At 49.1% G+C, this 27232-nt stretch overlaps 1 protein-coding gene and 1 long non-coding RNA gene across 3 annotated transcripts; both read left to right on the forward strand.

The window, feature by feature from the left end:
* The first annotated feature begins 2202 nt into the window (after positions 1 to 2202).
* On the forward strand, positions 2203 to 2828 carry LOC110299575. Its single transcript, XR_002378479.1, has 3 exons — positions 2203 to 2266; positions 2405 to 2514; positions 2663 to 2828. It is a non-coding gene; the product is annotated as an uncharacterized LOC110299575 (long non-coding RNA).
* A 9875-nt stretch (positions 2829 to 12703) lies between these two features.
* Positions 12704 to 17027, forward strand: Znf703 (zinc finger protein 703). Of its 2 annotated transcripts, none has more exons than XM_021170193.2 (2): positions 12704 to 13156; positions 14122 to 17027. In XM_021170193.2, exons 1-2 carry the CDS (start codon positions 12905 to 12907, stop codon positions 15658 to 15660), a joined length of 1791 nt encoding a protein of 596 aa, XP_021025852.1. In that variant the 5' UTR covers positions 12704 to 12904; the 3' UTR covers positions 15661 to 17027. The 2 variants fall into 2 exon arrangements, with proteins under 2 accessions (XP_021025852.1, XP_021025853.1); XM_021170194.2 differs by lacking the exon at positions 14122 to 17027 and adding an exon at positions 13816 to 13943.
* The last annotated feature ends 10205 nt before the right edge of the window (positions 17028 to 27232 follow it).

A 27232-nucleotide genomic window follows, 5' to 3' on the forward strand; every position in this document is an offset into this window, starting at 1 on the left:
ATCCCTCCTCCTACCACTGAGAGCCCTGGGTGGTGAGTGTCCTGATAAAATGCAGAAAGTCCATTTGTCTCTCAAGTCAAATGTTTGTGTGGACACACTGGATAGTCATGGTGAATTTGTTTGGATGTGTCCAGATAAGGTGGGGGCATTTCAAAGTGGACAAGTTTTTGTTGGTGGTGTTTTTTTTTTCAACTTCTCTTCCTGTTGTTATAGTCCAGATGATAATTTTGTAGACCGCCATGCATATGTGACCCAATTAGAGTCCTTTATTAATCAACGACAGAGAAAGGGCTTTTTTGCCCCCCAAAGAATTCTTAGTACCAGAGCTTAAGGGTACAGCATTTATACAGGCAAAACCTAAAATGACATCATCATGTGTAGACCAGGGAAAACTAGTAATACAGGCAAAACCCACAATGACATCATCATGTGTGAACCAGGGAAACCAAGGAACACTTGTTTTGGTAGAACACACCAGTTGTTTATGTTATACATCTGGGCATGGGTCAGGTCAGGGAAAAGTCTCAAGTGTGTTGCCAAGGTCGACATGAGTGCTCAGGGGGATAAGGCCTTGCAAATAGTGCCTGAGAAGACAAAATAAGGAGTCAGGACAAGATGGCAGCACCTTGGTCACTCCACGGTAAGTTCTTCGACAGATCTGTTTGAGTCGAGGTAGAATTGAAGATGGGATGAGGAAAGGATAGAGATGGCTGTGCTAGGGAGCATTGTCAAGAAGAGAGGGAGAGCGTGCCTCCACTTGGTACCCAGGAATAGACCCCACTGCTCTTCTAGGGGTAGGGGTGGGGAACCCCAGGCTCAGACCCACAGAGCAAGCAAAATCAGCCCAAGAGGGGAAGATGAAAATGGGTGTTTGGCACTTTGTTCATGTATACGAAGTTCATCTTTACAGCTCCCAAGAAAGCAACCACACACCAAATCCCTCCTGATGCTATTTAATTCTGAGCCCTCTGTGATATAATCTCTTAATGGAATATTTGAGAAGTCCAGATACGTATCGGCAGCCTTTTCATCTCACCTGGGGTTCATACGCCACGGGATGCGTTGTGCGTGTTTCTTTCCACACAAATGGTTGCAGGTGATTTTCAGGGGGTGGGAGGTTCTGTTTCTAAGTTGGATATTTTTTTTTCAATACCTACGTCTATTTTTGACTGTAGACGGGAAAGCAAAAGTGTGAATTCTAGAGATCAGGGCCTGAACAATAGATGTACTTTGAGATGATTCGAAGTTAAAACCATAGCCTCCTGAAAACCTTTCTTGTCATTTGTAGCTGGTTAAGAAAAAATACCTATTGTTATTACACACTCATAAATAACCCGATTCTGGCATATGCTTTCATACCAAACAAAAATGAATAAATTAAATTTGATTTACAGCCCTTTTCATTTTTATTAGTACCGCTCCGAAGAGTTTATGTAAGGGACGTGCCAGCACAGTTATGCCAAATGTTTTAAGGCGTTGGTATTGATATTATATAAATTAAGGTGTTTTAATTTGCATTCTTTAATTAACTAAATACTGGCAGAAAAATAAAACACAAGGGCAGCCCTGACTTATTGCCTCTATTAAACTGCTGACATCTCCAAAAAGATGTGTTAAGTAATCCAATTCACAAGGGGGTGGGAGGGGGATATTAACACGCTCCTTCTTGGCACTGTGCTGGGGTATAAGAAATGAATCTCCTGCTTTGCTTGCAGAGAGAAATGGAGGAGGGTATGGTAAGGTCGGGAGTTTGTGTCCGCAAGGAAGAAGCTGGCCAACTGTTTGAATTACCCATGCTGCCCCGGGTCTGAGCCGAGGTCACCACGCAGAGCTCTCAAGCACACTGTAACTATTGCTGACTTTGCCGCCCAGCGCTGAGTCGTGGCTCCTCTGGGACTAGATAAACTAGTCGAATTTGTTAAATGTGTCCTGGATCAACCTGATCGCACCACAAACCCGGAGAGAAGCAACCGTGGAGATCGTTCCGTGGAGGGGCAGCTTCCGGTTCATCCCAACCCACAAGAAACAGAAGTACCAGGAGTGCCCCAGTTCCACGTACCATGAATAGCTTCGGTTCCTCACAAACTCTGGGTCCTACCACCCACTCTGAGGACTTCTTAATTTTTTATTTCATCATCATAATGGAGACACTTTTTTCCCCCTGAGTTCTTCTGTTTTAACTTCCTGCTTGCGGGGGGGGGGGGGGGGGAGACGTTCTCAATTTTTGCCATTTCTCTCTCCTACAGAAACAAACAATGCTAAGCCGGTAAGAGCTCTTCAGTAATCCCCCTACCACCAGGGAAGAAAGGCTATAGGGAGAAGGAACGCAACTCCCATTGGTTGGCCACGGGAAAACTATTTCTCTTTAAGCGAGGTCTGAAAAGACTCTATCTCTCTTCCCTAGCACACAGGGCCCTCAATGAGCCATCTGTCTACTGTGGCCTTGCCATCCTGAGGGTGTCTGTCTTGTGTTCTTGGCCTAGTCTGGAAAGCATCACGCGTCCCAGTATGCAGGTTAGCTGAGTCCTGAGTTCACAGGGAGATATGAGGCTGGGCTTCACCTCGCCCCCGCCCCGCCCACCTCCACCCCTCCCCAACCCCACCCGCACTGCACCACTGTCTCATACTGTATGTACTCTGTCCTTTGAAATATCCCAACAAGAGGCGGTTCAAGCAAGCCAACAGCTAATTGCCCAGGTCTCTGAGAACTGACATTATGCAGGGCCCTCACCCTCCAGCTTCCTTCCCGGATGATTTTATCTGCTCAAGGAAGAAAGGATGGATTCCAACTTCAATAATGAAAAACCTGCTCTTCTTTGCCAGCATCCCATCCCCCTCCCCTCTCCAAAAAAAAAAAAAAAAAAAAAAAAATCTCACTTTCATGTCGTTTCCCATCTTGCAGCTCTGTCAGTTGTTTTAAAACAACTGTTTTAAAACATGTCTCCTGTCATAAATATAATCGTCATTCTGCATTTTGACGGCAGTGGTGTGGTGAGAATTTCACAGCAGAGATAGAGGACAGACCTGTGAGAGCCTGTTCAACTCTAGTGTTGCCTGGGGAGAAAGGGCCCCATTCCACGCAGCTTTTAACTGCTGTGGCTTTTCTACTCCGGCTGTTGGGTGGTTTAGATAGGGTTTGCTGTCTTTAGATACGGTTTATTGTTTATTGCTGGGAATTGGGTGGTCCGTGTGATAACGTGAAAAATCAATGGACCCTTTAAGAGCTGGGTGCTAAGAAGTCATTGGGACTGTCTGATTAGACTGGGTCCATGTAGTTTTGGGGGGTTCCAGGTCTTTCTTGGCTTCCGGTATAACCATGTTCTCTCTCCTTCCTTCCCACACAAATCACTGCCATGATGTCACACAGCAAGGAGGGGAGAAGCATCAGAGACAGGCCATTTAGTCTCTGGGCCTCTACACTACGGGCTCAACGAACCTCCTTTCAGTATAAGCTGCCTAGCCTCAAATATTTTGTTATAGTTACAGAACATGGACTAACAGCTGTTTGGAGATTCATTTAGTTTTCAATCATTCGCACATTGGACTATTTAAGGAAATTGACGAGGAAAACAGAGATGATTTAACATACAGCAGCTATGTTAACTATCAAGCTCAGATCTTGACGGGGCACCCACAGGTACCTAAACAAGTTCTCTACATGTCAGGCTGACAGTCCCAAGGGGAACTGTCAGGAGGAACTGCAGTACCCTAGAGTTAAGTCTATCCAGAGACTCTAACCATTCCAGACCCTTCTCTTCATCTTGAAGTAATGGTCACTCACAGAGTATGAGCTTTGCAAAGCTCAGTGACTCAGGGAGCCCCAGGCCTGGAATGGAAGTTAACGAGACAAAGTTGACTTCAAGTCAACTTTCTCCTTCAGCTTCCCATGAATCCATTCACATACCTACAAAGACATGCTGAATGAAAATAATACATTTACATATTCATCAGCAGGGAACTAGTTAAATAAACCCGGGCACATCACGGAACAATACCATGAAAGACACTGGGGAAATTAAATAAGACACAACCACTCACTGCAAGATCTCAAAAGTGCATCACTTTTTTTATAAGTTCAGAATAACTTGTGTTCTGTGTTCCATCTGTGTATAAGGTGGGGGGGGGGCGAGGCGCACGGTGCAAATAGATACAGATTTGCTACTGTGTAAGCGACCTCCAGGAAGGTGCACAACAAGCTCACAGCTGTGAAGTTCTGAGGAGGGAGCGAATGTCTGTTCGCACTCTCCTGCTTACAACTTCAGGATGCCGTGCCATGGGAATGCTCCTCATCCTGAACAAAGAAAAATCTTTTTTCAACAGAAAGCAAGTTTAAGTCCCTTTTAAAGCATACACACGCATACGTTTTCTGAATGGCCTCTCTCCTTTGACATAGGCTTGGTGGAGACCCGCCTCCTCCAGTCCTTCACCCGGCAGAAGCTGGAAGTGGAGGTGGGTATCAAAATAAATATCCCTTGAATTTTTCTGACATCTTGCAAATTCATCTTTACTGGACACTAGTTGCAATAACCAAAACATTATCTAAGAAACTGTATTTCTGTTCGTTTTTCTTTTTCTTTTCATTGTTTTGAGTTATGGTCTTGCTCCATAGCCCAGGCCAGCCTCAAACTCATGACCGTCTGACCTCAGCCTCCTGAATGCCAGGATTTCAGGTATCCACCATGCTGTGGACAGGCATTTGATTTTTTTTAAAAGAATGTTTACATAATTGGGCTTGGGACTCCACATCTTAGATGGCTTAGGAAGGAGCACAGTGGACAAATCTGGAGGGAAAACCACACAGATACCATTACCTTCATGGCCAAATCTCACAAGAAAGGTCAAAACCAGAAGACATCATCTCTCACATGCCCACAGATGGCCACCCACCCAGATCTCCCCAGGGCATGGATTCCTGTTGGCTCCAGTTGTTAACTCAGCACATGAAGGCAGAATGAGGAGGCTCCCTGGGGTAGCCATGGTCCCTGTTTCCCACTGCAGAGTCCTTTCATGGTCCTTAATGATTCTCCTTATGTATAAGTGACCAGTGTCCAAACGCACCTAGAATGATATCTGCACCCCAGACATTGTTCAATCAATGTTAGTGGAAAGCTGACTTCATCTTTGAGTTACCAGGCACACGCCTATCGACCTGGTACTTAGAATTCGGGGGGAAGGCAGTCAAGTGTTCTTGGGAGTGGTAGCGCTCCATCATTGCAATCAAACCAAACCAAACAAAAACAAAAACAACAAAAGCCAAACCAAACAAAACAACAACAACAACAAAAAAAAAAAACAGGGTGAAAGATTTATTTTGAAGCCTTCTGGTTTCAAAGGGTTCAGTGCACGGCGTCTCTCTCAGATCCCTCACTCTGGGCTTGAAGTAAGACCAAACATCATGGCAGAAAACTTGTGGCACAACAAAGCCACTGCCCTCATGGCAGCCAGAGAGTGGAGTTAGCAAGTCCCTCTTTTAGGGTGACAGTCTAGAAACCTGCTCTCTCCAACTAAGCTCTACCTCCCAATCTCCTCCAGCACCTGGAAAACCACAGAATAATGGATTTATCACCTGATAAAGCTATTGATTAGGGCTGGGGAAGTGTCTTAGGGCTTAAGAACACTTGCTGCCTTTGCAGAGGATCCCAGTTCAATTCCCTGCACCCACCCATACTGGGTGACTCACATCCACCTGTGACCTCAGTTCCGGGGGATCTGACATCCTCTTCTGCCCTCTGTGGGCACCTGAACACACAACACACAACACACACACACAAATAAATAAATAATTTAAATGTTTTTATTAAAGTCATAGTCTTCCTAATCTAGTCTCTTCCCAGAGGCTCAGCACTGACAGACACTACTTTGGGGACCAACCCTTCAGCACACAAGTCTTTAGGAACATTTCATATTCTGACTACAGCAGACATTAAGCAGGAGTTAAGATCAGGCTGCCTCGGTTTTCTGTTGCTGTTTAATCTGTATAAGAGGCCAGGATGCTCAAGGGCAAGGCCTGCAGTCCCTTTCCTGAGACACTGAAATGGGCATCATCAAGATGGGAGTCTGGGCTCCATCCCACACAGCTGTCTGTCTTTATCCTCTGGGGACTGCCTCTGGCCCATACCTATCAAGTGGTCAATAATCAGTCACCGAGACAATGATTCATTGAATTAATCAGTCCAATCCAATTAAACGGGCAAACGAATGTTTCCTCCACTCCTTTCCGGGCCTCAGTTTCCTCGCTACCATATTCCTCATTTCTCACGATGAAGGGAAATCCCGATGGACGTGTGCAACTCTCCAGAAAATTATGAAAGTCATTTGTTTTCAGTGTGTCCTGCTGGCTTTTTTTTTATTCCCCACCTTGAGCAAATTCCTCCCCCTTCAGCTCTGCCCTTGCAAGCAGCTCGGGAACCATCTACCTGCTCTGTAATATCAGCTCTACCACCTCCTGGCTGAGTAACCTGGCAAACTGCTCAACCTCTCTGGGTCTCAGTGTATCACCTATAAGATAGACACAACACTAGCACCCACCTGATTGATTTGTTGCAAGAAATAAATGAATTAGCACCCACCGGGTGCTCAGAGAAGCATCTGGCATTCCGGTAAGTGCACAGTAAACGTTGCCCTATATGCAGCCCTCTCTGTGGTCTGTCTCAGCCTAAATGCGGACTGCTAGAGGGTGAGATACAGCCCCAGCAATATTTACAGCTTAAGAGAGAGTTTTGGGGCTGAACAATTGAGCAAGTATCTAGCCTGTGGGAGATCCTTAGTCCCCAACATCAGGGAGTTTTTCTCAGAAACAGATAAACCTAAATGGATGAAAGTAATCAAAAATGAATGACCAGGCTGATGTATGGGGGCAGAACAAGCAAGGGAGGCCAACTTCAAAAGCACACCTACCCTACCGCATCCCCCTGACCCGGGTCTGTATGGCTCCCTGCGGCTGATGGGAGATAAGGGGAAAACACCTCTTCAAAGAGCCCTGCTCAAAGGCCTGAATCAAAAGGACAGGCTTGAAGATAAGCGGTGGTCTACATTTCCTTCTGTCCCTCTTCCCTCCACATCTCCAAAGGAGATTCCTGGGGGAGGAAAAGGGGTTAACTCCTCCTCCTCCTTTTATCAGGAGCTGCCACACCCCCACCCCATCCACTGAGAAGACCCACAACAGGAAGGAGTTAAGAAGAACTAACTCACTGCCCCACTCCCACCAGCGTTTTTTGCTGGACCACATGACTTTCAAACTCTCCCTCCAGCTCTTAGAGCTTATGCCTTCATCTGACACACGGGATAATAAAAACCTGCCCAGAGTAACTCTGAACTTTGTTATAAGCAGAGGAACACAGAAACTCACTTGGGTAGCAGAGATAAGACTCAGTAGGTAAAGGCCCTCGCAGCCCTGCCTAACCACCTGAGGTTGAGATTCAGGGCCCACATGATAGAAGGAGAAAGCCAACTCCTATAAGGTGTTCTCTGACCTCCACCTACACACTCCTCAAGTGCATGTGTGCATGTGCACGTGCGAGCACAAACACACACACTAAACACAGGCTAAGGCTGGAGGATTGTTGAGTTCAAGGCCAATCTGGATTATATAGCAAGATCCTGCCTCCCAGAATTGCATGGTGGGGGGGGGGAGATCTTTTCATGTGACTATATGTATATGTATATGTATATGTATATGGTCGACACTTTGTAAACTCCAGTTGTCTACCTTAAATTTTTCATGACTATGTTGAAATGAGATATAAATAAGTAGCCCTGCATATGTAAAAACAGATTTAGGGCTGGGGTTACAGCTCAGGGTCCTTGCCATGCATGAGCGATGCCCTAGGTTTGATTCCTAACACCAGAAGGAAAAGCTCAAAGAAAGAGGTAAAAGAGAAGGAAGAGGAGGTGGATCAGCCAAAAAAGAAGCCCATCTAGAGAGGAGAGAAATGACCGGGCACTTCCTGCACTGGGTCTTAGGTAACTGCTTACGCTTTCTGGGCTCCTCTGTCTTCCTCTGTGATTAGGGCTAACCCACGTGCAAGGGTTCTGAGATAGTGGATACAAAATGTTTAGAACTGTGTCAGCTACTGCCCTGATAGTCAAGCACTGCTGGAAAGTTAACACAGAGGGAAGAAAAACAGTGTATCCACAGTCCCTTGGGAGGTAAGACAAAATGCCCTGAGACACCTGCTGTGACTGACCCCTGAGTCCCTTTCATCACAAGAGAAGTCTTCCTGTTAGACTGGCTGGCCTGACTCTTGCCAGTTCCCTGCCACCAGTCCTCAGTGACCCTGTCATGCCCCAGGCGGTGTCTGAAGCCTGGGGTGGGGCAGCTGAGGAAATGCCTCCAGAGCCCAGTGCACTGTGCTAACTCAGGGCTTGTGGCCAAGGCAGTAATTGTCAGCTGCTGAAAGATATTAAACCAGGGAAGGGAAACCAAGTTCTCTACAAGACAGACTTTACGAAGTTCTTACAGCTTGTTAAAAAAAAAAAATGTAAATAGTTACCCGGTGAGATATTATTTCATGATGTTGCCACTAGGGTTGGAGTATTATGCATGCGGTGATCATTCAGGCAATTCCGCCCCAGCAAGGAGTGAAAAGTGCCCATTACCCCCTCACAACAAATCTACCACCTCTCGCTCTCCACCTGACTCAGGCCTTTTTTTCCTGGGTGGCAAATTTTATGTAAATTGAAGTCTGTGAAAAAAAATCTATAAATATCCACAATTTTCTAAAGGCTTTTTTTTTTACAATAGCTTTTGAGGGACTTTTTTTTTTTTTTTTTTTAAGATACATTGGAGTGGAGCCCGGAGGAAGGTCTGTTACCAGTTCCATGGAATTCCCAGTCTAGGCTGAGATCGTCCGGATCCAGACATTGATGGGTGACACAGTTACCACCTAACTCGACTTAGCCACGTTCCCTAGAGGCAGAAAGTACACTGCATCCCAGGCCTCCTTTACCTGGGATTCTCTTTGTCTCAACACTCCACATGTGACCTGTGCTGTCTGTCTCTGGCCTCCCGGGATTGAGATGGCCACTCTTAGATTTTATGCATGAGAAAACTGAAGCATGTTGGGGGAGGGGGAGACAATGTACCCAGGGTCACCTCAGCAGCAATGTACCTTAAAGGCCTGGCTGCCAGTGACCTGACTCCAGGAACTTCAGGTTCCCATTCCTCACTCATAGCTCTAGCTGGGCTGTTTACATCCAATATTATTTAAAGCACTGCCTAAAATCAAGCTTGCTTGTAGTTCCTGCTAGGGAAATCTTGAGTCCTAATCCAGGCTGAGCTACAGAGCGAGACCCTGCATGCTAGACAGAAAAAGGACTGACTAACAGGCAGGCCATTCTTCACTACAGTGTCCTAGAAACAGCTTCAAGTAGCTCTAGCCCTGTCCTAGGTAAACCACTGCTCGTCATTTCCAGGGTAACCAGCGAAGGGCTGACAAATGAGGTCCTCTGCATCTGCCACACTTCTCTGAGGGAAGGACATGGGCTGTATGCCCCTGCACTGCAACTTTTACAGGGTCTTTTTTTTTTTTAAACCACATTCCTAAGGCTCTGCCCACAGCTGGCCCTCAGTAAACACTGGTCCTGGTTGATTAATGAGTCACGTTCTCGCCTAGGTGGCAAGCCATTCCTTTGAAAACTGAACTTCCTTTCAGGCTGAGGCCCAGTGTAGTGCTCTGTATGGGGTAACAATTTTGCTAAGTAAATGTCAAATAGTAAACTCAATACTCATCTGCAAGTGTTTTAATTAGGCTCAGTATGGTTTGTTTTTTTTTTAATTTTTCTCTCACAAGGAAACTGGATTGATCCAATCAAGGAAGCTCTCTTGTCCTTACCAGCACCCCAGGAGTTGTCCCTACCCTCTGTGTGTGCTATGGAGTGTGTGTGTCCTACATACTGTACAGGAGCAGGAAACAGGCCTGACACCTGGCACCATTAGCCCTGTCCATGCTAACTGCTCTGAGCTTAGAGAACTAAGTTTCTTAAAAGGACAATGTATCATTCCGTGGGGAAATCGCCTGCCCCCTACCCTGCCCGGCAGGCTGGGACATCCTGTCTGCTCCCCTTCTTCCTTTTGTTCATTTGACATCTTTCTACTCTCCAAATAAAAATACTCCACCGTCCTTTCTGTGGCCTCCTGCCCTCTCTTTCCCACCCACATTCCTTAGTGTCTACTCTCTTTCCCTCCAACTTATTTCCCATTAATCATTTCTAACACACATCTGCTCTGCTCCTAGAATGGTTTCTACTCTCTCTCTCTCTCTCTCTCTCTCTCTCTCTCTCTCTCTCTCCTTCTCTTTTCTCTTCTCTCTTTCTCTCTTCTCTCTCTCTCCTCTCTCTCTTCTCTCTCTCTCTTCTCTCTCTTCTCTTCTCTCTCTCTTCTCTCTCTCTCTTCTCTCTCTTTCTCTCTCTCTCTCTCTTCTCTCTCTCTTCTCTCTCTCTCCTCTCTCTCTCCTCTCTCTCTTCTCTCTCTCTTCTCTCTTCTCTCTTCTCTCTCTCTTCTCTCTTTCTCTCTTCTCTCTCTCCTCTCTCTCTCTTCTCTCTCTCTCTTCTCTCTCTCTCCCTCTCTCTCTCTCTCTCTCTCTCTCTCCTCTCCTCTCTCCCNCCCTCCCNCCCCCCCCCCACCAGCTGGACTGGTTACAATAACCCAGAAGACTTTTGTCTCTGTCTCCAAACTCTCCCTTCTTCCCAGTTCTTCCTCCAACATATCCACAAAGGCCAAAGGACTTCTTCCACTCTTTTCTCTCCCAAAGGCCAAAGGACTGGATTAAGTTGAAGTAACCCTTCAATAGCGGTGGACTGTGTTTGTTGGGAGATAGGGTCTCACTCTGTAGCACAAGCGAGACTGGAACTCACTAGGTATACCAAGCTGGTCTCAAATTCATGGTGTGACTCTCCTGCCTCAGCTTCCTGGGTGCTGCATTTACAAGAACGAGGCTGCAGACCCAGCTTAGAGTAGAATTTTACAGATAACTGTTCGCAATAACCATGAGGTCAGAAGGCATAGGCTGGCATGAGCTGAGCTTATGGGAGTTGCAAGAAGAGAGTAAAACTTTGTACCATAAAATAAATGAGAAAATCCTCCTCCCTTCCATTCATTCCCATGCCCCTCCTGCTGCAACACGGACCATATCATCAGAGTCAGGGCATCTCTGGCTATTCGATAAATTTATAAGATCTAAAGATGAGGGAAGGGACAGTCGGGTAATTTCTGAGAAACCTATGCACATTTATTTATCAAACCTTGTGGATCCAGGGAGAGTTTGAGTTCTGTGTATGAAGGATGTGGCCTTGGAAGCTGCCTGCTGCCCTCTCTCCTGCGCATCATGAAGTTCATGATTGTTCTATGATTCGCTCCTTCCACTCACTTTGCCGACCCCTTTGGAATCTCTTGCTCTCACGTTGTGTTGAGTCATTGATATCAGAGTCAGGGAAAAATAATAATAAAACAACTGTGGGTCAGCACCACGCGGTCAGAACCAGATAGTCCTGGGTAACACTCCTACAAAGACAGAACTTGATGGTCAGAGTGACTGACAAATCACGACTGGAAAAGGGTATTCAAAAGGAACAGCGACACCAGCGCGCCTCCACTGGCCACTGAGGACACGCAAAAGTGGTCACTCCAGAGCTGGGGCACAAAGGACCAAGCTCAGTCGATTGAGCCAATGATCTAGAACTTTATGGTCAGGACCATGACTATGTAAAAATCTCTGCCAAGTGTAAATACGTACCTTTTCCGAAAGGCTTGGGGGAATCCGAGACGGTACTGTTATTATTAATAAAAAGGGTTTATTTCGAAATTTCGCCGGAGGGGAAACCAATGGGGCAGTCTCTAGAGTTTGTGTCGCCCTGCAGTGCTGAGACCCCCCTCCTCTAGGACATCGGCCTCTACTTTGATGCTACCTCCAACCACGTCGCCGCCAAACGGCAGCTCAGCTCGTCACAGCACAGTGAGGTAGCTTTATGACTTTAAACGGGACAAGAACCCTGAAACACACCTAAACGCGATCTATAATTCAGAGCGCCCCTGGGGGCGTTCCAGGAGCTTTGAGGTGACGCTCCCTGGCCAGGGAGCCAAACCTTCTACCACGCTTCACCTAGACCGTCTCACCGGGAAGTCCTTCCATTTCCAGTCTGACTGGACAGGCTCAAAGTAGTTGGAAGGGCTCAGGCAGCGCCCAGGGAATAGTGGATGCCCTCAAGGCTTCGGCGCTTCCAAGTGAACACATCCGGGAGAGGCCAATTAGGGGAAAGAGAACCGGCCTAAGCAGCTCGGAGAAGCGGCCGAGCTCCCGAGGCGTAGCCCGCCCCCCGGCGGCCCCGGGGAGAGGCTTGGATCCTAGGACCGGAGCAGGCGCCGTGCGTTCCCACCCCGGTCTCCACCCTAGACACTAGTAGGAAGCAGCAGGCAACAGGAGAGGGCGCAGAGTCCGTGTCCAGAAGTCCCGTCCCTTGGGTGACCCGTGGGCTAGGGCAGCCGGGCACAACCCGCAAAGGGGAGCAGATCCAGCACTGGGCGAAGGCCGGGAGGCGGCGACGGCTAGGGCGCTTTAAGACTCTCCCCGCCCACCGGCGGCGCCCGCCTCCGCCCTCCGCTCTCCCCGCCCCGGGGTCCGGGAGAGAGCTGCGATTGGGCGGGCGCGGCGATCCCTTTGAAGTGTGGCTGCAGATCGCGGCTATTTGACGTGCAGCTCGCGGAAGGCGAAGGTTTTTGTGTTGCTCGCCTGGGCTAGCTGCGGCGGCGGCGGCGGCGGCGGCGGCGGTGGAGGAGGGGAGGCGGCACGGAGGCGCAGCGGCTGCTGCACGGCGTTCGACGCAGCGGAGCGAGCCCACCCGCCCCGGGAGCTCGCCTCCCGGAGCTTCCCCTCCCTCCCCGCCCCCCCAGTGGCGCTGCCTCCTCCAAATGAGCGATTCGCCCGCTGGATCTAACCCAAGGACACCCGAAAGCAGCGGCGGCGGCAGCAGCAGCGGCGGCGGCGGCGGGAAGAGGCCGGCGGTGCCGGCAGTGGTGTCCCTCCTGCCCCCGGCGGACCCCCTGCGCCAGGCAAACCGGCTCCCTATCAGGGTCCTGAAGATGCTGAGCGCTCACACCGGTCACCTCCTGCACCCGGAGTACCTGCAACCGCTGTCCTCCACTCCCGTCAGCCCAATTGAGGTCAGTCTCCGGGCGCTGCCCACCCAGAACTGAACCCCACTCCTCCACCCATGCTGGGCCCATGGCTCTGCTCCCTCCACCACCCTCCACCCCACCCCACCCCACCCCACCTCCCGTAGCGACGCGAGGCCCGAAGCTGGCCACGCAGGCGGACCTCCTGAGGAGGGACGGAAGGCAGGAACCAGACACCCCCCCACACACACACACACCACCCAGGTTCTCCCTAGACTCATGGGTTTTGCCCAGTCGCCCTTTGGAGCTGCGAGTTTTCTATCTGACTGGATTTGCTCTTATGGTGCTCAGAGTCCTTTACTTTTCCTCTGGCCCCTTAGAGTCCTGTCCAAAGACGGCTTCTGGGCCTCCCTCGCCTCCACCCCGGTGTCCCTCTGCATCTTCCCCGGTCTGTTAGGGGCACAGTGCAGACAACCAGGCACTCACTATCCTGGGTCTTTCTTCATCTTACTTGTCTGGGTGTCCTCCCCGGGAGGGAGGGAGAAAGGGAGGGAAGGAGAGAGGGAGGGGCTACTCACAGGGCCAACTGCGGCTCTGCCTTTAGAAGGCGCCTCTCCCTGCTCTTACCCCGAGCGCCATCACCAGAAACCCGTCCCAAACGAAGTTCTCCCAAACTAAAGGCTTAAGTTTTTCCCTGGCCCAAAAAGATGGGGAAATTATCTGGAAAGGGGCGAATCACCATCCGGATTACAGAGAAGTCACCTTTAACCGGGAGGGCTGTGGTTGAGCCATTTCTCGTGCGCACCAGCGCCCATGTCACACTCGGGGACTAACCCACAAGGCAAGTGCCATTCCGCCCAGCTACTTGGCCAGAGCCAGGCCCTCTTTCGGTGTCCCTCCTCGCTCGGCTCCCTTCACTCGACCGCAGTGCTCGGCTCTGCTTCTCCGCGCGCGCTTAGTGGGTCTCCCAGTCTCACCCCCTTCTCCCTCCCCTTTGCCACTGTCTCCCGCAGCTGGACGCCAAGAAGAGTCCTTTGGCTCTGCTAGCCCAGACCTGCTCGCAGATCGGCAAGCCCGACCCGCCGCCCTCGTCCAAGCTCAACTCCGTAGCGGCGGCGGCGGCGGCCAACGGGCTGGGATCCGAGAAAGACCCGAGCCGCTCCGCCCCCGGCGCCGCCTCCGCGGCCGCGGCGCTCAAGCAGCTGGGGGACTCCCCCGCGGAGGACAAGTCGAGCTTCAAGCCCTACTCTAAGGGCTCCGGCGGCGGCGACTCCCGCAAAGACAGCGGCTCCTCGTCGGTGTCCTCCACCACCTCTTCGTCCTCCTCGTCCCCCGGAGACAAGGCGGGCTTCAGGGTCCCCAGCGCCGCCTGCCCTCCCTTTCCCCCGCACGGGGCATCGGTCTCCACCTCATCAAACTCGTCTTCTCCCGGCGGCTCCCGCGGAGGTTCACCACACCACTCAGACTGCAAGAACGGCGGCGGCGGGGCCGGCGGCGCCAGCGAACTGGACAAGAAAGACCAGGAAGCCAAACCCAGTCCTGAGCCAGCCGCTGGGAGCCGAGGCAGCGGTGGGGACTCGGCTCACGGTGGCCCGGAAGCCACCGCATCGGGGCGCAAGTCAGAGCCGCCCTCCGCCCTGGTAGGGGCGGGCCACGTGGCTCCAGTGTCACCCTACAAACCAGGCCACTCGGTGTTCCCACTACCGCCCTCCAGCATTGGTTACCACGGCTCCATCGTGGGCGCCTACGCCGGCTATCCGTCTCAGTTCGTTCCTGGCCTGGATCCTAGCAAGTCTGGTTTAGTGGGAGGTCAGCTGTCCGGGGGCCTGGGCCTGCCACCAGGCAAGCCCCCCAGCTCCAGCCCACTCACGGGGGCCTCCCCACCCTCCTTCCTGCAGGGATTATGCCGTGACCCCTACTGTCTAGGAGGCTACCACAGCGCCTCGCACCTCGGCGGCTCAAGCTGTTCCACTTGCAGCGCGCATGATCCGGCCGGGCCCAGCCTTAAGGCCAGTGGCTACCCTCTGGTGTACCCCGGGCACCCCTTGCAACCTGCGGCGCTCTCCTCCAGCGCCGCCCAGGCCGCTCTCCCGGGCCATCCTCTCTACACCTATGGCTTCATGCTGCAGAACGAACCGCTGCCACACAGCTGCAATTGGGTGGCGGCCAGCGGGCCCTGCGACAAGCGCTTTGCCACCTCCGAGGAGCTGCTCAGCCATCTACGGACTCACACAGCCCTGCCGGGCGCAGAGAAACTTCTGGCCGCCTACCCCGGGGCGTCGAGCTTGGGCAGTGCCGCTGCAGCCGCTGCAGCCGCGGCTTCTTGTCACCTGCATCTCCCCCCGCCCGCTGCCCCAGGCAGCCCCGGGTCGCTGTCCTTGCGGAGTCCACACACTTTGGGGCTAAGCCGATACCACCCCTATGGCAAGAGCCACTTATCTACAGCTGGGGGCCTGGCAGTGCCGTCCCTTCCCACAGCCGGACCCTACTACTCGCCATACGCACTGTATGGACAGAGACTAGCCTCCGCCTCCGCGCTTGGATACCAGTAACCACAGCTCTGGCCCCTCCCAGCCCTTCCCCACCCACCCCTTCCTCTCACGTCCTACTGCCTTCAACGCTGCAAGCTCCACTACCGCTTACCCCTACCAGGATCCAGCCCAGCCCCTCCCCCACCGGACTGTGTATTTATTTACTATAATGTTAGCTTACAAGCTGGGAACATAAGTGCATTAATGACCACATGAGTCAGTGGTATGCAAAAAGTCTGTCTCCCCCAAATAATAATATTAACCACCCAGGTAACTCCATGATTCCCCCACCCCTCTCCCTTCTTTTGTTTATTCTTCTTGGGTATATGTTTTAAGGTTTGGGGGTGTTTGATTTTGACTGATTTGGTGTTAAGGAATGAAGGAAGATTTGGGGTTCTACACTTTCAGTTTCCCCCATCTTGGGAAGTCTCTTGCATGAGTCTTAACTGTTAAAACTGCATATCTTCCCTTTTCCTGCCCACCCCATCTTGTTTCATTCCATGTGAAGTTTTAATTCTTTTTTTTTCTTTGTACAAAAAAAAAAAAAACAATTTGGGGGGGTCAGGGGGAACAACTTGGTGGCTGGAGGTCTTGAGCTCTGATGAACCAGAATTCTGTTGGGCTGTGTGGTACTACACAACAAACCTCCCACCCCTCACCCCCCACTTCCCACATGAGCACTTGGTTCTAGGCCCTGAGCCCTCAAATCAAATCACAGCCTTGACCCTCCATGGTGCTCAGTTCGGGAAGTCCCTGTGCCACCAGCAGTGGCCCAATGGCCTCCAACTGAGCCTGCCACGTCTTCTACCTTCCTGGCCCCTCAGGGACCCACACCTTGCGGTGCAGTCAAATTGCCGGCTGACAGGGACCTGACACATCCAATTAAATGTCTTAGAAGGCCCCCGCTGGCACGAAATTGCTCTTTATATTTTGTGAAGTACTTTATCGTTACTATTTTATTTTTTCTCTCCCTAGTTGGGACTGTGACCCGCCCCCTCCCCTGGCGATAGGGGTGGGGTCAGGGATCCTAAATGGATCCCTCCAAAGCTTACCAGTCCTCAAGTCAGCAGACCAGACAACATTAGGAGCTCTGTTGGGGGCAGGCTGGGGACTCAGGGAGCCCTAGGATCAGAGCACTCCCTTCGCCATGTCCCAGACCTGAGCCAGCAATCGCCAAAGCTGGCATTAGGTTTCCGTGGGTTCCTGCGGTGGCTAGGATTAAAGACTTAATACAAGTCTTCTCCCCAACACCTTCCCTCCCTCCCGGTCTTACGCAGCAGCGCTGGGGCTTCGGGGCCGGCCTCGGCTGCGGGGCCTCTTGTGGGGTGAACAGAGCTCTCCCTTGCTAAGACTATTTTGTTAATAAATGGAATACTTGGCTATATTCACACCGTGGTGTGTTTCTCTCTTGCTTCACCCATGGTCCCACTTCCAGACACCTAAGTGGATACCCTTGTTTTGTTGAGGGCTTTTTTTCCCCTTAAAAGCTTAAGGATTTTCTTCTGAGACTGCGGTTAACCTTTCTTCTAGGAGGGGACTTAGACCAGTGTATTACAAATTACATAAAACCATCTTTACACCCCACCCCATCCCCCCCCCAGTTTAATTGTTTGGCTCCCAGGGATACTTCAAAGGCCTTGGCATTTCCTGGGGGCAAAGTGGAGCGAGGGCACGTGTGAAAGTGGATCTTTCTCTGGGCGGAAATTCAAGGGCTACAGGATGAGACAGGGAACCAGGAAGGAGGGCTAAAGCTAACTTCTCCTGAAGCCTTCCTTCTCCTAAGCCCGGCTGGAGAGTGAGCAGAGACGTGCCTCTGGCGCCATCTAGTGGCAAGATGGAGGGCTACAGGCTCAAGGACCTCAACTTGTTCTAGTCTGACCTTTTGCAGTCCCCAAGATTGAGGATTTGTTCTTGGTGCTCCTGAGTAGCAGTTTCATGAGGCTTGGAGGCTCTTCTTCCAACTCTGTGTTATCAACCTAGGTCCTCTGCGACTCGGAACCTGTTTGTTTTTGCTCAGAATTCTCAGCGATAATACATGACCCTGAAGCCGTTCTGACATCGGGAACACCAGATTTTAAGACCTGGTTTCCTACCCGATTTCTTGTCCTCTCGCAGTGGAAAACAGATGCTGTTTAGTAGGGTGTTGGCCCAGTACTTGCCTACTGCGTGGAATTCCCAGGTCCCCAGTCACCAACTGCCTAGTGCTAGTGTGGACAGACTCCTTTCCACTGGGGGGCAGCCATAGCAGCGGTGCAGCAGACCCTGGGCCACCAGTTCCTTCAGACTGCGCGCACACACTGCCTGGGTGCCACCGGGTGGGTGCCACCGAGCTTTGGATCTGTTGGTGCTGCGACGCTTTGCCCTCTTTGGGAGGGTAAACTACTTAACAGGTAGTCTGTACCGGACAGTCTTCCGGCTTCGGAAGCTTGATAGGTAAGAGTTCACAGCACAAGATGGGGTATGGGGTACATTCTCTATCTAGATGTATCAAGTGTTCACAAACTGGACCCTTGGTTGAGGCTCCATGGAAGGCCGCGCCACTCTGGACTCTTCAGTACAACGCGCACACGTTTATGTGTCCCCAGATCTTTGTATCTAGGCAAAATTCTTCGTCAGTTAAGAGACGATCACGTTGTTTGTTCTTCTTGTTTTTACTCCATATCGGTGCTGGCCACTTAATGACTGCATGTCCCAGGGAAAGTAACCTGGGCTGCTGGCATCCCTGGACTCGGGGAGGACATGAGTCCAGGGCAGACTGTGACAAGCAGCAGTGAGAGTCACCCTGAGACCAGCCCCAGGTGGGCATGGGGAGTTAGCAGTGATCCACTCTACACACCTAAAATGCAGAACTCTCTCTCTCTCCCTCCCTCCCCCCACCCCCTCTGTTGTTTTCTTTGCTATTTATTTTTTTTTCTTTCTCAGCTTCCTTTCCTCCCAATTCCTTACTTTTTTTTTTCTGTAGACACCTGTATGTTTCTTTCCCCAACTCCTGTTAAAATGAACCGAAAGGGCTCCTAAACTAAAAAGTCTTTGGGTTTTGTGGTCTTCCTCCCTGGGAGCACAGAGACTTCTTTGGTTAGGAAGGGAGATGAAAAAAGCCCCTCTCCCAAGGTGATAAGTCCTCTATACTGAAAGGAAGCATTGCTAACAGCTGCTTGGTCTTCACCTTTGGCGTGGTTTAAAAAAAAAAAAATTGGAAAATGATCGCACTTGGAACTAGGAAGGGTTAGCTGAGCCTGGTTGAACTAACCTGCCCCAAAACCCCATGGTAACCAGACACCTTCCCCTACGCCTAAGAAGTCGCCCATTGTAACTGGGGGAGAGTTTACTTTGTTTCAATTCCGTTGCTTGATGCCACTAGTTGCCATTTTCATAGAGAGGGATTCTCCTCACCTCCAACAGCTGCCTGCTTGTATAGTTAATATTATCTGGCAACTACAAACCTTGTATTTCTCTACCTCCTTTTCTCCAAATATCTCCTCCTCCTCTTTCCCCTAAATCTCCCCCCAGGCTCCAGAATGGGACCTGTGTTCCCAGGACAGCAGGGTAGAAACCACAAAGCCAGGACCTGAGACACTGACACGGGCTGTTCTTGGCTCTGGGTTCTATTTTCACACATTGCTGGGTTATTTTTGTGGTCCTGCAGACAGCAGAGAGAAGAGAAGGAGAAAGAGGGGGGAAGGCTTGCCCCCAGATATAGGCTTGACTCAAACAGAGTTAGGTGTGTTTTATCCACCACAACTATACGCTATCTTCTTTGAATTCCACCATTCACCATTCGTAGACAGTTCTGATCGCCTTGCCCAGTCTGTCCTACTACAGTGTATTTGTATCAGAGCTAACTCCCTTCTGATGCATGTCGGGGTTGGGTAGAATTCGTCTTGCAATAATCCCGAGGTCTGCACTTTATTAATCATTCCGTAGGGGAAGCTGCACTCCAGTTTTCTGTTTGATTCGATTTCATTCATCCTGTCTTTTTACAGAATAGATGGTCGAGTGCATCCGATAATGTATGGTTTAATTTGGAGCACTGTGGGCTTGAATTACCATTTTCATAATGTGCTGTGCATTAATGTGTTACATCATTTATAAAGAGGAATGTGCTAGATTTCAAACTTTCTCCTCAAAGCCAAAGTCACCTGAAGGAAACAAAGCTCAGATCACATCTCCTCATCTCCTCCCTCCTCCCTGAGTAACCCCTGCCTCCTCCACAGGGTCACATGGCCAGAGCACAGAAAAACCAACATGAGGGTTTCCATTCACACAATGCAGGTGGGTGTGTAGGTTTTGTGCGGGGGGGGGGGGAGTCAACTTGCACATGGCTGCGCTGAGCTGTCCACAGCACTACAAAGCACCCCCTCATTATGGCCCAGCAACAGCTTTGCAGTCAACCAGCTTGCGTTCTTGCTGAGACCTCCAGCGGATGGCTCTTTGGTCGACCCTAATCCCAGCACTCGGGCTCCGATGGCTGTAATAACACCAGCTGTCTGTTACTCAAACTCTGAGTGAGGAGGAAAAAGCACTGATTATCCAAATACAGTCATTAAAGGGGAAATGTGTTTTTAGGACTGTCAGAGTGATTAATGAGGGCTAGCCGTCTTTGCAAATGCACTTGTTTAGTCTAACTGGCAGCTTGTATTTTCCTATTGATTTATTGCAGCCGTTGCCGGGCCTTGGTGTGTGCAAAGTCAGGGCACTTCACAACCGTGCCCTGTTTAAACAGGAAAAGCATGCACCATTTTTGTCCAGGAGGGAGGAGACAGCCTAAAGCCTCTCTCTTCAGGGCAGCCTCCAGGGACGCAGACCAACAAAGAAGATATTAAAACCTGCAAACCAAAGAGGGAAGGAAATGGTCTCCCCTTGGTGTTCCCAGTCATTCTGCTCCAAGGTCAGTGGAAACGCACCAGGCCCCCTGGACAAAGCTTGCCCTATAGTAACCCTCAGCCTGCCCACATTGCTTTTCCAGTGGCCAGAATCCAGCTGTCAGTCACTGGGTCAGAGGACAGAAAAGGGCTCTAGCAGAGAAAGAACCAAAGGAGGGAACTGGGGAGGCCAGGAACAAGTTTAAAAAAAAAAAAAAAAACAGAAGTCGCCAAACCCCTGGAGTCCAGCAAGAGGTGGGTATGCAGTGCACAGATAGATGCCAACAGCTGGGGTCAACTTTTAAAGAGAGATGGGGGACCACCAAAGCTATACTTCCATCTCTATAGCCCTGCCTTTCCTGTTTTGATAAATAGGGTCTGTGATGACCAAAGATGACAGCTTGAAAAGTCTCACGATTTGGAGGCTACACTTGCAGGTGGGGATTAATACCCCAGCAAATGGTGAACAGATTATAACTGTGCCCTGCCCAATGCAGGATACCATGAGACACCAAAGGCAATTCTAGAAACCTCTTGCCCACGAGACAGGACATTATAGGAAGGTGCTTTCCACTGTAGCTCTGCCCATCTAACCCAGTACTGAGTTCTGCCCTGCAGACAGAAGGATTTGGAGAGACACAGTAAGGTGACTCTGTGCTAATAGTCAACACTGCAGGAGAGGATGGAGCCATAGGAGGAGTGGTGGTAGAATCTGGGGCTCCCAGTTCCTGTTAGCCCACCCCCTTCTGAAGGCTGTAGGTTGGTTGAAGCTTTCTGTAGTGGTGAGAGGGATAGGGTCGAGACCCTAGAGAAGGGCTTCTCAACCTGTGGAACAACCCTTTCATAAGGGTCACACATCAGATGTCCTGTGTATCAGGTATTTACATTATGATTCATTAACGGTAGAAAATTACAGTTATGAAGTAGCAATGAATTCATGTTATGGTTGAGGGTTGGCACAGCGTGCAGAACTGAGTTAAAGGGTCACAGCACTAGGAATGTTGAGAACCACTGCCCTAGGTGGATACTTTCCACTGCCAGAGCGAATGAAGAAGCAGGTTGCAGGGCTGGAGAGACGGTTCAGGGCTGGAGAGACGGTTCAGGGCTGGAGAGACGGTTCAGGGCTGGAGAGACGGTTCAGGGCTGGAGAGACGGTTNGGCTGGAGAGACGGTTCAGGGCTGGAGAGACGGTTCAGGGCTGGAGAGACGGTTCAGGGCTGGAGAGACGGTTCAGGGCTGGAGAGACGGTTCAGTGGTTAAGGGATTTGCTACTTCTCCAGAAGACCAGGGTTTGGTTCGCAACCACCTGTAACTCTGCTTCCAAGGGATCTGGCTCCCTCTTCTGGCCTCTGCGGGCACTTACATACTGTGGCATTCACTCACACAAACACATACATATACATTCAAGTAAAAATAAAAGCCCCTTTTTTTTTTTTTAAGAAACAAGTTTTGCCTATGGTGTAAGCCATGGGGCTGATGGTGTTTCATGGTAAGCCCAGCATTTTAAAGGCTGATGCAGAAGGATATCCTGGGCTAGCTACAGAGTAAGTTCCTTAAGGTAGTCTGAATAAATGAGCCCCCATAGGCCCATAGGGAGGGGCATTATTAGGAGGAGTGGCCTTGCTGGAGTGGGTGTGGCTCAAGCCAGGCCCAGTGTGGCACTTTATTCTTGCTGCCTGCTGGCTGACTCAGATATAAGAGCTCTCAGCTCCCTCTCCAGCACCGTGTCTATCTGCACACTACCATACTTCCTGCCCTGGTGACAATGGACTAAACCTCTGAACTGTAAGTCAGTTCCAATTAAATATTTTCCTTTTTTAAGACTTTTTATGGTCGGGCTAGAGAGATGGCTCAGCGGTTAAGAGCACTGACTGCTCTTCCAGAGGTCCTAAGTTCAAATCCCAGCAACCACATGGTGGCTCACAACCATGTGTAATGAGATCTGATGCCCTCTTCTGGTGTGCCTGAAGACAGCTACAGTGTTCTTACATATAATATAATAAATAAATAAATCCTTGGGCTGGAGCAAGTGGGGGTCAGAGAGAGCTGGGCCAGAGAGAGTGGGGGCAGAACGAGGAGAAGAAGAAGAAGAAGAAAAGACTTGTCATGGTCATGGTGCCTCTTCTCAGCAATAGAAACCCTAAGACAGCCCTATCTCAAGGGGGAAATATATCTGAATTACTACCCAAGCACCTACCCACTCTTTCCTGATCAGTTTGCACATTCCATGCAGTCCAGAGGAGGAAGAGTATGGACTTCTTCTTGAGTAAAGAGCCTTCCCAAGTTTTCCCAGGGTCGGGGCACATCACAAGCATTAATCACAACACTTTTTCACAAAACAGGCCTCAACAGCTACAAGAAGACTTAAATAATCCCATGCATCCTATCAGATCACCATGGACTAAGGCTGGTCTTCAATAACAACAAAGACAGCAGAAAGCCCACATACACATGGAAGCTGAACAAAGCTCTCCTCAATGATAACTTAGTCAAGGAAGAAATAAAGAAAGAAATTAAAGACTTTTTAGAATGTAATGAAAACGAAGGCACAACATACTCAAACTTATGGGACACAATGAAAGCATTCCTAAGAGGGAAACTCATAGCTCTGAGTGCCTCCATAAAGAAACTGGAGAGAGCTTACACTAGCAGCTTGACAGCACCCCTGAAAACTCTAGAACAAAAAGAAGCAAATATACCCAAGAGAAGTGGACAGCAGGAAATAATCAAACTCAGGGCTGAAATCAACCAAATAGAAACAAAAAGAACTATACAAAGAATCAACAAAACTAGGAGCTGGTTCTTTGAGAAAATCAACAAGATAGGTAAACCCTTAGCCAGACTAAGCAGCGGGCACAGAGGCAGTATCCAAATTAATAAAATCAGAAATGAAAAGGGAAACATAACAATGAAATATATCTTAAGATAATTATTCTGTTTGTTGAATATTAACAGTTGAAATTATTAAGATCATGTTCTACCAAAAAATAAAAAATAACAACACTTCTATAACAGGAAGAGCTGTCACCAGATTTTGAATTGCTGATAAACTAAGTACAATTTTCTTAAGACAAAATAAATTGACAGAAGGAAAGAGAATGACTGCACTTTCTAAACCTTGGAATGGAGACCGTTGGGGTCAGGATGCTTGGGTAAACTTGGAGACTATTACGGGATGTCCAGTCTATCAAGTCGTGAGGCAGCCAGCAGAGCAGACACAGAGCTAGGTGTCTGGGAACTTGGCTGTTGCTCTGCTTCTAAGCCCAACCACATAACAAAGTCTATCACTTTGCACACTAAATTTAAAACAAAAAAAAAAATTAGAGGTGACAGGGGGAAGGCTTCAGAGATGGCTTCATTGCTCTTTGAGAGGCCTAAGGAATATGTCGGTTCACAGTGATCTGTTAACTCCAGTTCCATGGGATCCAACACGTCCTTCTGGCCTCCATGAGCACCAGGCGTGTAGGTGGTGCACAGGGCTCCATGCAGACAAAGAACCAATACACATAAAATAAATAGATAATCCCAGCACTTTGGAGACAGACCAAGAGAGTCTTGGGTTTAAGGTCGCCCTGAAGTCTACAACAAGCTCTAGAGCAGCTTCCTTCAAAACTATTAATTATATTAAATGAAACCCAATTGCTGCTGACCTCTGGTGGGTCTATTTTTTTAATCTCTGAGATAAAATTGTTAAACTATATAATTATCTCTTCTTAACTGAAATATTTTATATCTTTAAGACAGGGTCTTGCTATGGTGTCCAGGCTAGCCTAGACATGCCCCTGCCTCAGCCCTTGGAGTAGCCGAGACTACAAACACATATCATCAAACATATCTCCTATGGATTTATGAACTCTCTAAAGAATAAAGCGTCGTGATGGGTAATACCTGCATAGGAATGCTGTCACTGGCCCCTATGAAGTGTAATTCGAAAGTTCCTATCAGACAGTAATAGAAGGTGCCCAGCATGCAGGAAGCCCAGGGCTCCATCAGAACAAATTCCCTACCAGAGCAGTCAATGTGGATGGTCCAGTAAGAGAGGCTCCATGGCCTCGATTCACCAGCAGGCAGAGTGAAGGAATACATGTGGAAAACTCCTGTAGTACTGAATTCTTCACCCAACAAAACTGAGTCCTCCAAAGTGATTGCTACTGTGTTTTATTTTTAATGAAATGCTCAGTATAGGCTGATGCAAGTATGTCAGCAACTGCCCAGACGGTTCAGGTGGAGGTAGAAATTATTTTAAGTAATTTGAAAAATACTGAGGTTAAACCAAGGGCTTCAAACAGAATTCAATTTTTCATAGCCTACGGCCAGTTGTTTTTCAGAGAGTCGGGCTAGCTAGAGGAGAAACAAAAAGCAGATAAGCATCAAACCGTACGGTGGGTCTTTGCTCCGAGTGGACAGTGGGTATTTCTGCAGAGTTCAGAACATAACGTGAAGTCATCCTGAAGTTTAAATCAGAGCCAGATTTAAGAATAGAAACAGCAGTTAGAAAGTATTACTGCACGTCCCTCCACATCCTGTTTGCTCTCCTGGGTGTATAGATCTGTGAGCATATGTGTGTGCATGTGTGCTACATACAAGTTTGTACTCAGTCCCTCCAGGAAATGCATGCATGGCTCTGCTTTTTCCAGTGACTTCGCGCATGTGGAGCTCTAGGTCAGACGTGTCTGGGGAGATCAAGAAGCCAGCATCACTCTGTGTCCATCAGAGATCCAGAAGCATCACAAGTCCATCATAACAGTTCCACATAATGAGATGTGCAAAGCACTTGGTTCCTCCTGGGTTTGCATGCTCAGGCTGGAACCCAGGGCCTGACACATACTAAGCAAGAGCTCTGCATCCCAGCTATATCCCCAGTCCCAGCTACTTAATTCTTATGACAAATGACTGTTTCCCCTTGATGATAGAACTGAGATTTAAAGAGGTTAGTTGCCCAAGATTTCATAGGTAAAGGGCTGTGAAAAACTGGATATAGAAAGACCCACCTATAGTACCAAGTACTTAGGGTACTGAAACAGAAAGACTGTGCCAGATTCAGCAATGTTCTTCCAGCCTCGGAGATCCCACCTCCAGTAAAATCAAATTTTAAAAAAAGCTGTATCACCAGGATCTCGCCGTTCTCCTGACTTTAAGACAACGTGTACTTAACTCTAGACTTTCTGTCTTGGAGATTTCCAAATTTGATGATCTGTAGGCTACTTGGCCATCAAAAAAAAAAAGAAGAAGAAGAAGAAGAAGAAGAAGGAGAAGGAGGAGAGGGAGGAGGAGGAGGAGGAGGAGGAGGAGGAAGAGGAGAAACAAACCCAATAACAAACAAAAACATTTCCTGTTTGGGAGTTGTGTGTGTGTTAGAAGCATCTTAGACCACAATGCTGGTCATGATCGCAGGTTCGACTCAGACAGCAAACATTCAAAGTGATCACCACGTACCAAGTAAAACCAGCTGGGATCAAACCCAGGGTGCCACACATGCTAAGAAATGTTAAGCAAGTTTTCTACCTCTGAGGCACACTCCTCTCTCAATTTTATTTTTTGAGACAGGGTTTCTCTGTGTAGCCCTGGCTGTCCTGGAACTCACTCTGTAGACCAAGCTGGCCTCAAACTCAGAAATCTACCTGCCTCTGCCTCCCGAATGCTGGGAGTAAAGGCGTGAGCCACCACACCCAGCTCCAAAATATTTTTTAAAAGAGCTGTATAGATGTTGAACATAGATAATGAGAAGATTTGCATCTGGACTTCATCCCTTAAACAATACAATGTATCAACTACTCATACAGCACTACATTCTACTGAGTATTATGAGTAACCTACAAGTGGTTTGACTGGGAGAGGACCTAGGAAATAGGCCAATCCTATGCCATTTTTTATGAGTCTTGAGCATCCACGGATTTGGGTACCTGAGACAGGCCCTGGAGCCAATCTACCTTGACACCAACAGGTGCCAGTCCTATAATCTGGCCTAGGATTCAATGATATGTAAGAACTGATCTGATTTCAAGAAATTTATGGCTGAATATGGTGTAAAAACACATCCTAATTAACACATGATGTACTAAGGGATCCATCAATGCTGTTCCGATAGCCAGTGTTGACTAGAATCTGTGGTAGCAACAAATTAACACCCAAATCCTAGTGCCTTGACACAAGGAAGGTCTTCCTTCCTCACTCGAGTTGTGAATCCAATATGGACGGACAAGAACTCCATTAATCCCAATTCAACCTGACAGCAGTGGGAAGACACTTCATCAGCTTATGCAACTGTAGTGACTAGCTAAGTAGACCAGGGCTGTGGAAAGCTGGTTATAGAAAGACCCACCTGTAGTACCAGGGGCAGCGAGCAGGAAGGGAGGCTTCACAAACCCTCTGAAAATCTGCTGGCACGAGTCATGACTTCAGGGAAGGCCTAAAACCTCTCTCAAAGTGCTCTCCCTGACCCTCCCCAGATCATCTCCCTTTTGGTCAACCTGAAGTCCATTTGTCAGGAACATTTGCAAAAGTGTTTCACAGAGGCACGAACGGGACTATGGCTCAATCTCATCAAGCTAACATATCAGAACACAGCACACTATGCTATCCAGTTAATCAGACCCATTGACTAACAGGGACAACAACAGAGGATCTTGAGTGAATTGTCACATGCTTCACACCAAAAATGACCCTGCTGCCTCTTCTCATAGGGCACTTGCCTCTAACAGCAAGGATAATATGAAGACATGATCCTTGAA

Source organism: Mus caroli, chromosome 8 (genome assembly GCF_900094665.2).
Source record: "Mus caroli chromosome 8, CAROLI_EIJ_v1.1, whole genome shotgun sequence".
Classification (NCBI taxonomy): domain Eukaryota; kingdom Metazoa; phylum Chordata; class Mammalia; order Rodentia; family Muridae; genus Mus; species Mus caroli.

Excerpts from the sequence above, each read along its gene's own strand:
- Znf703 (XM_021170193.2), top strand. The coding sequence starts at position 12,905 with ATGAGCGATTCGCCCGCTGGATCTAACCCAAGGACACCCGAAAGCAGC. Across the intron at positions 13,157-14,121 it reads CTCCCGTCAGCCCAATTGAG|CTGGACGCCAAGAAGAGTCC; the intron begins GTCAGTCTCCGG and ends TGTCTCCCGCAG.